The 15629-nt window shown below is 42.3% G+C and overlaps 1 protein-coding gene across 8 annotated transcripts in view; it reads right to left on the bottom strand.

Annotated features, from left to right (window-relative positions):
• The window catches only part of PIGU (phosphatidylinositol glycan anchor biosynthesis class U), a 110492-nt gene that overhangs the window by 75481 nt on the left and 19382 nt on the right, over positions 1–15629 (bottom strand). For all 8 annotated transcript variants that reach the window (XR_012419299.1, XR_012419298.1, XR_012419297.1 and 5 more), the window contains exons 3-6: positions 12534–12593; positions 11364–11426; positions 4375–4484; positions 1144–1244 (exon numbers count right to left, since the gene is read on the bottom strand). Coding sequence is in view for 4 of the 8 variants with exons in the window: in XM_005568784.4 (XP_005568841.3) it covers positions 1144–1244; positions 4375–4484; positions 11364–11426; positions 12534–12593 (334 nt within the window). In the remaining 4 variants the exon portion in view is untranslated. The remainder of the gene's footprint in view (positions 1–1143; positions 1245–4374; positions 4485–11363; positions 11427–12533; positions 12594–15629) is intronic.

Raw genomic sequence — 15629 nt, forward strand, 5'->3', positions numbered from 1 at the left:
CTCGAAAACAAAACAAGACAAAACAAACAAACAAGAAACTATGGTGTAACTACTATAGGAAAATCAGGCAAAGGAGAAAAGGGGATATTGGTACCAAACAGCTAATTTTTTTTTTTTTTTTTTAGATGGAGTCTCACTCTGTCACCCAGGCTGGAATGCAGTGGCATGATCTCGGCTCACTGCACCCTCCACCTGCCTGGCTCAAACAATTCTCCTGCCTCAGCCTCCTGAGTAGCTGGGATTACAGGCACACACCACCACGCCCAGCTAATTTTTTTTGTATTTTTAGTAGAGATGGGGTTTCACCATGATGGTCAGACTGGTAACGAACTCAGGACCTCAGGCAATCCGCCTGCCTTGGCCTCCAAGTGCTGGGATTACAGGCGTGAGCCACCGTACTTGGCCCCAAAGAGCTAAATCTTTATCACTGTCCATGATGGGAGTGCAATAAATAATGTCTAAAATTTATAATTCAGGAAATACAATATAAGGTCTTATTTAGAAATATGGAATACTAGCAAAAGCCAGAAAGCAGTTGCTTCAAAGAAGCTGAACTAGGGTTAGGAAGAAAGAGGAAGGCTGCTATTCTAATCATAAGCCTTTTAGAACCTTTTTAGATTTTTTTTAAGAGATAAGGTCTCACCCTGTCAACTAGGCTGGAGTGTAGTGGCATGATCACAGCTCACTGCAGCCTCAAACTTGCAAGCTCAAGCAATCCTCCTGCCTCAGCCTCTCGAGTAGTTGGGACTACAGGTCCATGCCACTGTGCCGGGCTAATTTGTTATGTTTTGCAGAGACAGTCTTGCTATGCTCCCCAGGCTGGGCGCAAGTGATCTTCCTGCCTCAGCTTCCCAAAGTGCTGAGATTACAGGTATGAGCCACCACACCTGGCCTAGAACTTTTTTTTAAAACTATGTTAACAGTGACTCTCTGAGCAGTTAAGTTTTTAAGATGTTTTAATTTTTTTTCTCCTGCCTTGTCTACATTTTCTAAATAATCTTGTAATACTTGTGTAATTTTTTAAAATGTTTTTAAGTGTTGCATTAAAAAAAAACAACAACAAAAACAAAACCACAGCATAAGTGTTACAAAATCTTGTATAAATCAGGGATCGAGCTTTGTACTCTCCCTTCAGGGCCTTACCTTTTATCGTAGTCAAAATGAAGAAAGCAATGAGGGTGTTGTTGATGGCACAGGTAGACTTGGCAACACAAGACAAAATCGTGTAAGGATTTAAGAGATAGCTGGGGAAGAACAAACATATTTGGCATTAGTAATCCTGACCAAGGAACCCTCGCCATTACAGCCAGCAAGTTCCAAGAGATTTACTAAAAGCTTACGCAAAGGAAGGCAGCTTCTTAGAAATGAGTTCCCCCAAGTAGAAGAGAATAGGGTGGGGGTTGGGGCTGGTAAGTAAAAGGTACTGAACATGGACTGCCTATTCTGTGCTGTGGGGTACATACAAAACTGCTGTATTTAATCACAGAGATTCTGTAACTCGCAATAACATCATTCCAGTTTTGCAGATGAGGAAACTGAGACTCAGTGGTAAAAGGACTTGCCCAAATTCTCACAAACTAATAAAATAAATCTATTCAAAATCAGGTCTTTCTAGCTCTATAAATGTTTTTACTATTTTAGATTTCAAAAAATGATAAAATTCTACCAATTCCCACAGAGCCACATATCTTAATAGCTCCATTTACCTCTGAGAACCAGGAAAGTACATTTTCCTCAGTCAGGTTCCTAAGCCCTGACACAGGTCATGCCAATCCAAGAGTTGAAGCAGCTTAGACACAGCCTTCTTGGCAGTTAAGCAGAATCCACTGAGCCAGACCCCAAGGGCGGAGTAAGTATCTACAGAGCTCAACAAGTCAGGCATCACAGAACTTCAAAGGACATTTAGACCCTCACCAGGAAGGAGTCAAGCTGAAACACCTAGTGTTTTCCTGAGGTGGGAAGGAATGAACTGAGAAAATGAATTCGAAATGCTTGTGAGTATGGAAATCTTAGATAGTCATAGCAAATTGTTTGTAGTTATTTCTATCCTGCTCCCACAAAGGATTTGAGGCAGCTAAAATGAGAACAAGCCAGACGCGGTGGCTCACACCTGTAATCCCAGCACTTTGGGAGGTCAACACAGGCAGAGCACCTGAGGTCGGGAGTTTGAGACCAGCCTGACCAACATGGAGAAACCCTGTCTCTACTAAAACTACAAAATTAGCCAGGCGTGATGGCACATGCCTGTAATCCCAGCTACTCGGGAGGCTGAGGCAAGAGAATCACTTGAATCCAGGAGGCAGAGGTTGCAGTGAACTGAGATGGAGCCATTACACTCCAGCCCGGGCAACAAGAGTGAAACTCAGTCTCAGAAAAAAAAAAAAAGAGAGAACAGATAATAAAAAATAGGCTGGGCATGGTGGCTCACACCTGTAATCCCAGAACTTTGGGAGGCCAAGGTGCGTGGATCACTTGAGCTCAAGTTCGAGACCGGCCTAGCCAACATGGCGAGACTCTGTCTCTACTGAAAAAAAAATACATAAAAACCACACCTGTAGTCCCAGATACTTGGGAGGCTGAAGTTGGATAATCACTTGAGTCCAGGAGGTGGAGGCTGCAGTGAGCTGTGATTATACCACTGTACTCTAGCCTGAATGACAGAGTGAGACTCCATCTCAAAAAAACTAAGAACAGATAATAAAAAATAATAGCAAAGTACAAATAGAAATAAAGAATCGGCTGGGCAAAATAACTCACGCCTGTAATCCCAGCACTTTGGGAGGCTGAGGTGGGTGGATCATTTGAGGTCAGGAGTTCAAGACCAGCCTGGTCAACATGGTGAAAGCCCATCTCTGCTAAAAGTACAAAAAACAGCCAGGCGTGGTGGGGGGTACCTGTAATCCCAGCTACTCACGAGGCTGAGGCAGGAGAATCGCTTGAACCCGGGAGGTGGAGGTTGCAGTGAGCCGAGATTGTGCCACTGCACTCCAGCCTGGGCAACAGAGCGAGACTCCATCTCAAAATAAATAAATGAGTAAATAATCAAGAGCAAGGAAAACATAAATAAAACAAGACAGTAAAGGCAATGGAAGGACCACCAAATGGGTATTCTACAGCACTATAGTAATCAGCTTCAAATTCGGCTCTGAGTTTCCTGGCAGACAAAGTGAAAAGATAGACTAGTTACATAATTCTGGTTATCAGATAGGAAGAAACATGCCAGTGTCTCAGGAAGAGATGATGATTATTATTCACAAATAAAGACCTTAAATCCAATACCTCCCACGACTGTGAGATTAGCAGTCCTACAGCCAAAGGCCTAGAAATTGCTGGTGGTTTTTTTCAGCAATTACAGACAGGCTTGTTACTTAATCTTTAAAGAAACAGCTGCTGCTATTACAAAACTACCCCCAGGACACATATAAGTCCATAAGGGATTCATAAAGTTGCTAAATTTCTGGTTCTATTAAGGTAGATCCCACCAAGATTTCTGAAATACATAGATTAGAACTGATAGTCTAGAACTATTTGGTGGGAAGAAAAAAAAAAGCCATTTCTAAATAGCAGGTGACATTCAAGCAGCAGCTGCGTAGACATCTAACAGGGAATAGGAAATCCACACACAAGGCAGAAGGTTGAGTAAACGAGTCTCACAAGGCCCCTTATAATTCTGAAGTTCTAAGGGCGTGTTTTTCCACAAGGAAACTTGTTTGTCTTGTTTACTGTATATCCCTAGAAACTGGTATATTATTAATATTCAATGACTGTTAGTGGATTGAATAATTATAATAATTATTCACATTTGTCTATCTCAGGAAGATAAATGGGAATAACCCAAAAGAGTACAACTTAACGGTAGCACTGGATACTCCCTGGAGAATTCTTTCACAGAGCCTCAATAAGTTCCAGCCTTCCACATGGGTCACCCAGCTGGAATGCATCTGTTTGGCACTTCAGTTTTATGAGCTACAAATGGGGGACTATACTGTACGTGAAACATAAGAGCTGCTTGAAACGGCAGTCGCATAAAAACCAAACTTTTATTCAATCTATACATCACAATTGAAAAACTTTTTCTTTAGAAACACTGGTTATAAGTAGGCTGGAACCCAGATCAGCACGGAGTCAAAAAGCATTTGTGAAGGGTTTGATTGTACACAGCCCTGTGTGAGTCTTTGTCCCAAGAGAGACAGAATGGCTCTGTCTCTTTTGCTGGCCAGAACAACAGAACCCAGTTGTGCAACAGAACTACAGCAAATACTTGATGACTAAGATTGCAAATCTCCAAAAATACAACAAACGACATGGGAAAGTCTCATCAGATTTTCCTCGCATTTGTTGGCACTAAGCCTTGTTTTGTCAGGGAATACTTACAACAGGGCCACTTTCAGAGGGATGTAACGCATTTCCATAGGGGTTCGGATGAGTTCAGCCACATCTGGGGCATACTGGTCCAGTTCTAGGAGGAGTTTCTGCTTTTTAAACTAGAAAAAAAAAAAAAAAAGGAAAAGATAAAACACAGGAAACAATTCACTTCCCATTGTTTTTATGCTGAAGACAAAAGTGCTTTCCATGGCCCACATGGCCCTGCCTGGTCTGGCCCTACCTCCCCAGGCTCGTCTCACACTTGCCCCTCCCCTTCCCCTTTCTGGGTGCCAGCACCATGAACATGCTGTGTCCCTCCTGTTCCCAGACCTTTGCATTGACCTGGAATAATTTATTCTTCTCTTTCCCTAGTTAACTCCCACATGGTCCTTAGATCTCAGTTAAATCATCATTTCCTTAGGAAGGCACACTTTCCCTCACCACCCCACACCCAGGTAAAATCCCCCTATTATATATGTTTTTTCATAGCATTGTTCACAGTTAATAACTTTTTCACTTATTTATATGATTGACTAATGTCTGTCTCCCTCACTACACTAAGAGTTCCATGAGGGCAAGGACCATGTTTATTTGCTTACCATGTATGACTAACACCTGGCACAGTGGACAAACAATAAATGTCTGTTGAATGGCCAAATGAATGACTTGCTGGCAAAGCAAAGTTCTTAGCCATTTGAAGAGTTATCATCAGTGGCCTAAAGACTCCAAAGTTCCATCCATGAAGAAGTATTTTCAAGCAAGGTAGAATGATCCCAAATGTCACAGTATCTTGGGTTATGTTTTACTTCCACGGAGGAGGTGTAGAATGGCCATGATGATCAAGAGGAGGAAAGCTGGGTGTGGGTGGGCAGCTGGATAGTTAATAGGGAGCGGGATGGGGGTGGAAAGCTCTTGCCTTCCGCTGGTGGGTCCCAACAAGTTCATGGGTGTGTTCCAGAATGAAAAAAAGGTAGGCAACCTTATAAGCAAACATGGGTCAGAATATAGATGAGAAAGCCTCTCAACCCAAAACTGGTGGCCCTGTTGATTTAATGATCAAAGAATGTCATTTAGACAATATAAAATCAATGCTGCCATCTATTAGAAAACAGAGTATTTAAGAGGAGCCAAGATAGCTAGTGCTTAACTATGAATGATTAAAAATTTAATGATGTGGCCGGGCGAGGTGGCTCACGCCTGTAATCCCAACACTTTGGGAGGCCAAGGCGGGCGGATCACGAGGTCAGGAGATCGAGACCATCCTGGCTAACACGGTGAAACCCCGTCTCTACTAAAAATACAAAAAATTAGGCGGGCATGGTGGCGGGCGCCTGTAGTCCCAGTTACTGGGAGGCTGAGGCAGGAGAATGGCGTGAACCCGGGAGGCGGAGCTTGCAGTGAGCTGAGATCGCGCCACTGCACTCCAGCCTGGGAGACAAAGTGAGACTCCTCAAAAACAAAAAAACAAACAAACAAAAAAATCAAAAAAAAAAAAAAATTAAAAAAAATAAAAATAAAATAAAAATTTAATGATGTAAAAAGCAAATCACACTAGAATATATACTGCATTGTGCCATTTACACAAAGTTAAAAGCACATAAAATAATACTATGTGTTATTTAGTAACATATATAGTAAAAGTCAAGGCCATGTGTGTGGATGATAACCACTAGATCCAGAACAGTGGTACTGGGTAGGAGGGGAAATAGGGAGATGAAAGTATGAGAGAGAGAGAGAGCTGTAGGAGTAAATTTTTTTCAGCCTGAAAATAGGTTCAAAAGTATATACTACGCTTTATTTATTTTTGCATGTCTTAGGTCTTTCAAAATTAAAAAAAAAAATTAACCAAAAAATATTTTTAGAAGACTATCTTTCAGTTCAAAAGAAAATCAAGAAGTCATCACAGGAATAGATTTCTTGCATAGGTTTAGGTAAAGGCTTAATCTAAAAACCTGAAACAAACTTCAAAAACCTCCCTTTGATCATCTCTGTTCTTCTCACAGTTGGCAGAGTCCAAGTTAAGTGGTGGGAATTACCAGTAAGATTTATGGTGCCATTCACAGCTGGGGTTGTTTAATTAAAAGGACAAAATATAAACCAAGGTGCTTTTATCACAAAGAAGGGGGCTGGCTCAGCAATCAAGTGCTTAGTGAGGACAGCTGCAGCAGTGGTAGCAGGAAGGAGGCCTCACTAGCTAAGAGGTCGAGAGTTCTGCAGCAAAAACAAGGCCACCTGGATGTGAGATCCACAAAGAAGGCTGTGAGAAAGGAATGGAGTTCATCCAGGGGCAACCAGAGAGACAGGTGGGAATGCAGACCCATTCCCCAGGCTGGAAGCCAGCCAGCAGTGCTGCACTGAGAGAACGAAGCAGCTACCAGGGATGTGTACATCTTGGGCAAAGGTGACACTGTGCCAGCAATGGAAGATAAGTACTTCCTTATAACCACAATCTTCTCAAATACTTTAAAACAGAAAGATCTGAAAGGAGTCTCCGGTGGGAAGGCACAGAGATCAACAATCCCCACATTCTCAGCTTTCTTGTCTCCCTCAATTTCACCAGTACAGGCACTGTTACGGCTCTCCTCATAGGCCCAATATCAGCTCCCCTAAGTGTAGACAAAATCCCTTTTAAAAATCCCTATTGCATCCAGCTAGAGACAGGAAAGTGGCTAAAATCAATGGAAATTTTTAAAATTATACACACGTGTGCACGCGCACACACACACACACACACATGCACACCCCTCAATAAAATATAAAATGAAGTTAGAGTACACATTAAAATCTGAAGATCAATATTTCCAGATACATTCATTAGTCTTGACAATGATAAGATTAAAAACAATGACAGGAGAGATTAAAAGTGATGTGAAGGGTAGTGACCTGGATATCTTACCTTTGTGATCACTAATCAGCTTGTAGACAGATGGTATGCTTTTCCATATGTATGTTATATGAAAAAATTAAAATGTTTTAATTTAAAAAAATATCCAGGGTGAAGTCTTCCTTTCTTTCCACCCACTCCTCTATACAGCCCTTTCCTTGTCCCTTGAAACATAGGTTTTACAAGGACATAATTCCCCTATTTCAAATAAAGGGCATTTTCTTTTTTTTTTCCTTGGGAGACAAGTCTTGCTCTGTCGCCAGGCTGGAGTGCAGTGTTGGGATCTCAGCTCACTGCAACCTCCGCCTCCCAGGTTCAAGCGATTTTCCTGTCTCAGCCTCCTGAGTAGCTGGGATTAACAGGCACCTGCCACCACACTCGGCTAATTTTTGTACTTTTAGTAGAGATGGGGTTTCACCATGTTGGTCAGGTTGGTCTTGAACTCCTGACCTTGTGATCTGCCCGCCTCAGCCTCCCAAAGTGTTCGGATTACAGGCGTGAGCCACAGCGCCCGGCTATAAAGGGCTTTTTCTAATCATTGAAGCTGCATCTACTTTCATTTGCGTTCCCCAGAACTATGGTGGGGTGGAGGAGAGGAAACACTCCATCCCTGCCCCTACTCCTCTCCAACTGTTAGCCTCAGCACATTCCAAATTTAGGAGTCTAGCCTCCAAATTTACAACCCGCTAAGCATATTAAGGGGACACAGGTTTTTATCACCCATTATCAAACCACCTGCAGCTCTCTTAACACAAATTCTGAGTTCCAAACAAGAAGCATCATCTCAGCAAAGGACAGACTAGACTAACATTGTTTTTGTCAAGTGAGATAGATGTAAAATGTCATGATAACCAACTGGTCACCATTGGCATTCAGCCCGCAGGCTAACAGCTGGAGAGGAGGTGGGGGTGCAGTCCCGTCTCTGCCCTATAGTTCTCCCGGATGCATCTGTGTGTAGACACAGTTTCATTACCAAGGATAAAAAGACTCAAATCCCACCAAGATTTAAATACTTCCCAGACTATGTGATATGAACCCTTCTGACAAAGGGGAGAAGATTTAGAAGAAGACATGCTGCTATCCAATCTAAATCAACAGTAGTATGTTAGTATCATCAAAATCTGCCATTTAGAATGAGTTAATTTTTGACACAGAACACATAAAACTCCTATTCTGATGAAGAAACCTAATGTTCTAATAGTCTGAACTCTAAAAGTGGAAAAACAAAAACACTCCAAATTTTACTTCAGTCTTGGTGATACCAGAATGTCTTGGTGCACTAAAAACCAGGGTATTGACAAGATCATTTGGCTTTCTCTCTCCCTCTTTAAATCATGCAAGGAAAAAAACCCCAAAAATCTCTATATATTTCCAAATAAACTCGGAAATAACAAATGAATTAAAATTATTGGTGCTCTAAATTAAAGGCATCTCTCCTATTGACATTGAAACCTGACTTTGTTAGGCAATTAACTGAAACCTAGTTTCATTGCTTCCTCATAAACCACCTCTACCATTAAAAATTGTTTTGAGACAGTGTTTCACTCTGTCACTCAGGCGGGAGTGCAGTGGCACGACCACAGCTCACTGCAGCTGTGACCTCCCTTGCTCAAGCCATCCTCCTGTCTCAGCCTCCAGAGTAGCTGGGACCTCAGGCACATACCACCACTACTGGCTAATTTTTTTAAAAAATTTTTGTAGAGATAGGGTCCCACTATGTTGCCCAGGCTGGTCTTCAGCAAAAAACTGTTTTAATTGGGGAGCGTGGGAAATTTTTTTAATGAGAACTGAGCAGGGAAAAAAAATACATATGGCATTAGCATCTAATCAACTTCCATTAAAACACATTTTGTTTTATATTTTGGTTATTAAGATCTGGGTAATTGTGATCTTAGATGAAAGCTATAAATCCTCCTACAGATATTCGTATCTATATCATACACACACATATATATCTCTCACATATATATACGTGCACACACACATACATATCTCACATATATATATATGCACACACCCCGGTTTATTTTTTCCCTACTCTTTTACTTTTTTTTATTTTTATTTTTTTTGAGATACAGACAGTGGTGGGATCCTGGCTCACTGCAATCTCCACCTCCCTGGTTCAAATGATTCTCATGCCTCAGCCTCCCAAGTAGCTGGGATTACAGGTGCACGCCATCACACTCAGCTAATCTTTGTATTATTGGTAGAGACTGTCTACCTACCCAACCTATCTCAGAGAAGAAGAAAGTCACTGCTAATTTATCTCTGAATTCCTCAGCTTATGAATCCCATGCCCAATTATTTCATCTATGGCCCTCAAGAGAATCCTATTAAAGCATTTCATCTCAGCCCCTAAAGTTTTCAAGATATGCTCCATTAGTTTAAGATATGTACTCCCGGCCGGGCACGGTGGCTCAAGCCTGTAATCCCAGCACTTTGGGAGGCCGAGACGGGTGGATCACGAGGTCAGGAGATCGAGACCATCCTGGCTAACACGGTGAAACCCTGTCTCTACTAAAAAATACAAAAAACTAGCCGGGCGAGGTGGCGGGCACCTGTAGTCCTAGCTACTCGGGAGGCTGAGGCAGGAGAATGGCGTGAACCCGGGAGGCGGAGCTTGCAGTGAGCTGAGATCCGGCCACTGCACTCCAGCCTGGGCCACAGAGCAAGACTCCGTCTCCAAAAAAAAAAAAAAAAAAAAAAAAAAACCAAAAGATATGTACTCCCTGGTCTTGGTGATACTAAGTCTCTAAAATATAGTTCTTAATTTTACAGGAAGAATCAAAGACTGCACACTAATAACAGTTATGAACTCTCAGTAACAATGACATACGCACATACACATAAAATTCTTCATAACATTTCCATGGTTTCATAGGCCCATTAAGGCTATAAATGAACCCCAAGTTAAGAACCCTCAGTCTAGATGTTTTTAAAAATCTCTCTGAGGTCTAAAATTCTAGAATTCACCAGCTTCATCTGTCACTGATGACCAGTGACACAGAAAAGCAGACTGCTATTTCTGGTTTTATTAGTAACAAAAGCTAAAATGAACCACAAACATTCAATGCCAATGAGATGCAGCCTTATTTCACCCCAGCCTAAATCTTCTCTGTCAGTGGCTCCCAGCCAATCAAGGAGTATTGTAGCCATATAACTACATGGGTGGTACAGAAGATTAATCTGTTAACTTTCTCAGATCCCAGGAAAAGAAGAATGGTTCCACTATGCAATTCCCCTTGGCTATTACATATGGATTAAGACTGAAGTTTATCTCAGGCATTTAATACATGCTAAATTTTCCAATTAAGATTACTTTCTGCAGGGAGACAGAAATGACACTGAGAATCCAATTTTACCTCAGATAGGCGTAACAGTGACTTAAAAGCTGTATTTCTCTTCCTTTGCAAGAAAAAAAAAAAAAAAAGACTGGTGAAAGGACTGGAAGATTTTTAAGGGTCCTCATTAATGACAGATAATATAACTGTTGTTCAGCGCTACTCCAGAAGTCTGAACTTGCACAGGTATGTGGATATTAATAGTTATTAATAAGCTACATAGATGGCCGGGCGCGGTGGCTCAAGCCTGTAATCCCAGCATTTTGGGAGGTCGAGACGGGTGGATCACGAGGTCAGGAGATCGAGACCATCCTGGCTAAGATGGTGAAACCCCGTCTCTACTAAAAATACAAAAAACTAGCCGGGCGAGGTGGCGGGCGCCTGTAGTCCCAGCTACTCGGAGGCTGAGGCAGGAGAATGGCAGAATGGCGTGAACCCGGGAGGCGGAGCTTGCAGTGAGCTGAGATCGCACCACTGCACTCCAGCCTGGGTGACACAGCGAGACTCTGTCTCAAAAAAATAAATAAATAAATAAATAAATAAGCTACATAGATTAGATGAAGCTGACCCTTCTTTATCTGTTAGTAAAGCTGTCTTGTGGGTTTGGGGTTGATCATTCCACGGTTGGCTCAACAGGCCAGAATTCTCACCATCACTTCCTAGCACTTTAAAGCAGCCAGATCCTTAAGTATAAGATCTTTGATTCTTTGTAATAACAAAGACCAGAAGGTTACCAAATTCCACCAGCGTTGTCCCACCCACAAACTACTTACCACAACTTTATTGAAGTCCTGGATTGCAAAATACAGGGCAATGGCAGTGAGTGCATCAGTTATCTGTCAAAAGAAAGACAAATAACAGGAAACAGAACACAGTTAGTAAGTGTAAGAGTACTAGAGTGCTACCAGGGCTTGGAGTTTTGAGATAGTGATGGACTACCCAGTACTGGACTCTTACAATCAGGCAGAACTTCAACCCTCACTTTGACTACCCAAAGATAAGGCCCATTCAGGGAGAGTGAACTAGAAATCCCTGAGGATCAGGACCCATCTAGGTTCACTTCAGTTTAGTGGCCCACATCTGCTCTAGAACTGCAAGTTACTTACACTTTTTGTAAAATGGAAATAATACCCACTGCTTTGCAGGCCTGATGTATGTCAAGTGCCTAGCATACACAGTAGGTCCTCAATAAATAGCATTCGTTATAATTACTAAGGAAGACCTCAGTGGGCTTCCTGGGTATTTCTTGACTCAAATTTTCAATGCCAGACAACAGTTTCAAATTGCTATGCTCTCAAAACATAGACCTGTCATCTCAATTCTGAAGCTTCTCGCCCCTGAAAGCCTCAAGCCTGTCCTCTTCTTCCATAATGACTCACAGAATCTCTTGGCAAAATGCTTAGGAAATTCAGAATGCCCTCCACACTGGCATCACAATTAAAGCCGATCACAGAATCTCGGAGCTAGAAAATGCAAGACTATATATAGCCCAGAAACCAAATTCTAAAAAGAGTAAGTATTTGGAACTGGTTACACATCAGAAACTATTCCTCATACTTCCATAATACTGCCACAGTTCCATGAATTCAAAGTAAAGACATAAATTTTTGCTTTTATTTTCTGAGAAACTCCTGTGTTCCTAAGATAGATTTTTTTTTTTCTTAAAAAAAAAAAAAGATGACAAGCTGGGCACTGTGGCATGTGCCCATAGTCCCAGCAGCTGAAGAGGCTGAAATGGGAGGACCACTTAAGTCCAGGAGTTCCCAGCAGCTGAAGAGGCTGAAATGGGAGGACCACTTAAGTCCAGGAGTTTAAGACCAGCCTGGGCAACACAGTGAGACCGCATCTCAGAAAAGAAAAAAAAAAAAGAGACAGAGAGAGAGAGAATAAACCATAAAATTTAAAAATATATACATACCAATTTTATATGGAAGGTTACTTACCATAAACACCAATTCAGCATAGTCAATTAGGAAATGAAAGAGGTATATTATCAATGGAGTCTGCAGAAAAAAAAACAGACATGTAAAAAAAATAAGTTAAACCTTACTATTACCAGTTTCCAGAGTAGGGAGTGGGGAGAAAACTATTATGTCAGCAAACTATTATGCCAGTATTCTCCTTCCTGGAATACTGTTCTATGCCAGCTGGCCAGTGTGCATATGGTGGAGAATAATTTCGTATCACTGGACCATTTTGTGCTGCTGGGACTATCTGTTGAATTGAGTAAAGGAAATAAAGTCTGATGTGTTAAATATCCATTAAAGAATAGTCAACGCACTGGCCGGGCGTGGTGGCTCACACCTGTAATCCCAGCACTTTGGGAGGCCGAAGCGGACGGATCACGAAGTCAGGAGACGGAAACTAACATGGTGAAATCCCGTCTCTACTAAAAATACAAAAAAATTAGCCAGGCATGGTGGCGGGTGCCTGTAGTCCCAGCTACTCAGGAGGCTGAGGCAGGAGAATGGCCTGAATCCGGGAGGCAGAGCTTGCAGTGAGCCGGTGTCACGCCACTGCCCTCCAGCCTGGGCAACAGAGCAAGACTCCGTCTCAAAAAAAAAAAAGTCAACATACTAAAGGTAAGAAGTGAATTGTAGTTCTAAGACATATATAATAGCCAAGGGGAATTCTACAACAGAACAAGATTGCTGACTTCATTTCACTCACAAAATGAGCTTCTTCTGTTCTCTGATAAGTTTGTATAATATTTTTTATTTATTTTCTTGAGAACAATTCAGAAAAGACTAATGTTATTTCTTCCTCAAAGATTTGGGAAAGTGCACTCACTCTGAAGCCATCTCTGCCTGGATTTTGAGAGAAGACTTTAAATTATAGATTCAATTTCTTTCACAGATAAAACATTCAGATTTGCTGTTTTTTCTTTGTCAATTTAGGTAAGTTGTGTTTTTCTAGGAATTTGTCCATTTCATCTAAATTTTCAAGCTTACTGACAAAATTGTTCATAGTATTTCATTTTTTATTGTTTAAGGCAATACATTTTCCTACGAGTACGGATTTAGTTGCATCACACGAGTTTTGATGTTGGGTTTTTTTGAGATGGAGTCTTGTTCTGTCACCCAGGCTGGAGTGCAATGACATGATCTTGGCTCACTGCAACCTCTGCCTCCTGGGTTCAAGTGATTCTCCTGCCTCAGCCTCCCAAGTAGCTGGGCTTACAGACGCCTGCCACCATGCCCAGCTAATTTTTGGATTTTTAGTAGAGACGGGGTTTCACCATGTTGGTCAGGCTGGTCTGGAACTCCTAACCTCAAGTGATCCACCTGCCTCAGACTCCCAAACTGCTGGCATTACAGGTGGGAGCAACTGCGCCCAGCCATTTTCTTCAATATCATTCAATTGAAAATATATTCTAATTGCCAGTAACATTTCTTCTTTGAGACTACTTTAAAATGTACCATGCTCAATTTCCAAATACTTAGGAGTTTTCTTTTTTCTTTTTTTTTTTTTTGAGACACAGTCTCGCACTGTTGCCAGGGCTGGTGTGCAGTGGCATGATCTCGCTTGTTGCAACCTCTGCCTCCACGGTTCAAATGATTCTCCTGCCTCAGCCTCCCCAGTAGCTAGGATTACAGGTGCCAGTCACCACGCCTGGCTAATTTTTTAAATTATTTATATATTTATTTTGAGATGGGGTTTCACTGTTGTTGCTCAGGTTGGAGTGCAATGGCACGATCTCAGCTCACCGCAACCTCCACCTCCTGGGTTCAAGCAATTCTCCTGCCTCAGCCACCACGCCTGGCTAATTTTGTATTTTTAGTAGAGATGGGGTTTCTCCATGTTGGTCAGGCTAGTCTCGAACTCCCGATCTCAGGGGATCCACCCACCTCAGCCTCCCATAGTGCTGAGATTACAGGTGTGAGCCATCGTGCCCGGCCATTTTTGTTTGTTTGTTTGTTTGAGATGGAGTCTTGCTCTGTTGCCCAGGCTAGAGGGCAGTGGCATAATCTCGGCTCACTGCAACCTCCACCTCCCAGGTTCAAGTGATTCTCCTGCCCCAGCCTCCCAAGTAGCTGGGATTGCAGCCGCGTGCACCGCACCTGGCTAATTTTTGTATTTTTAGTAGAGACGGGGTTTCACCATCTTGGCCAGGCTGGTCTCAAACTCCTGACCCGCCTCAGCCTCCCAAAGTGCTGGGATTACAGGTGTGAGCCACTGCACCCGGCCTAATTTTTTTTGTATTTTCAGTAGAGATGGAGTTTCACTATGTTGGCCAGGCTGGTCTCGATCTCCTGACCTCATGATCCACCTGCCTTGGCCTCCTATTCTTTTTATATTTTTGTAATTTCTTTCTGGCTTAACTCTATTGTGGTAATAGAAAATACACTATATGATTGCAATCATTTAAAATGTGTTGTGACTTGCTTAACGATCCATTATATGGTCAACTTCGATAAGTACTGCAGGTACATTCGAATATGCATACTAACACCTATGGCTGCATCATTCTATATGACATGTAGGTTCAGTTTGCTAATGATTTGTTCAAATCTTCTATATCCTTATTAAATTTTTTGGTCTGTTTGTTCTATCACTGACTGAAAGAGGGATGTTAAAAATCACCCAGTCAGGCACAGTGGCTCATGCCTGTAATCTCAGCACTTTGTGGGGCTAAGGTGGGAGGATCACCTAAGCCTAGGCATTTGAGAACAGCCTGGACAACATAGTGGAACCGTGCCTCTATAAAATATTTTAAAAATTAGCTGGCTGAGCTAGCATGCACCTGTAATCCAAGCTTCTTGGGAGGCTGAGTTGGGAGAATTGCTTGAGCCCAGAGAGGTGGAGGCTGCAGTGAGCCTGTTTGTGCCACTGCATTCCAGCCTGGGCAACAGAGTGAGACCCTGTCTCTTTTTTTTTTATTTTTTTAATTTTTTAGATGGAGTCTCGCTCTGTCGCCCAGGCTGGAGTGCAGCGGCCGGATCTCCGCTCACTGCAAGCTCCGCCTCCCGGGTTTACACCATTCTCCTGCCTCAGCCTCCGGAGTAGCTGGGACTACAGGCGCCCGCCACTGCGCCCGG

Source organism: Macaca fascicularis, chromosome 10 (assembly GCF_037993035.2).
Source record: "Macaca fascicularis isolate 582-1 chromosome 10, T2T-MFA8v1.1".
NCBI lineage: Eukaryota > Metazoa > Chordata > Mammalia > Primates > Cercopithecidae > Macaca > Macaca fascicularis.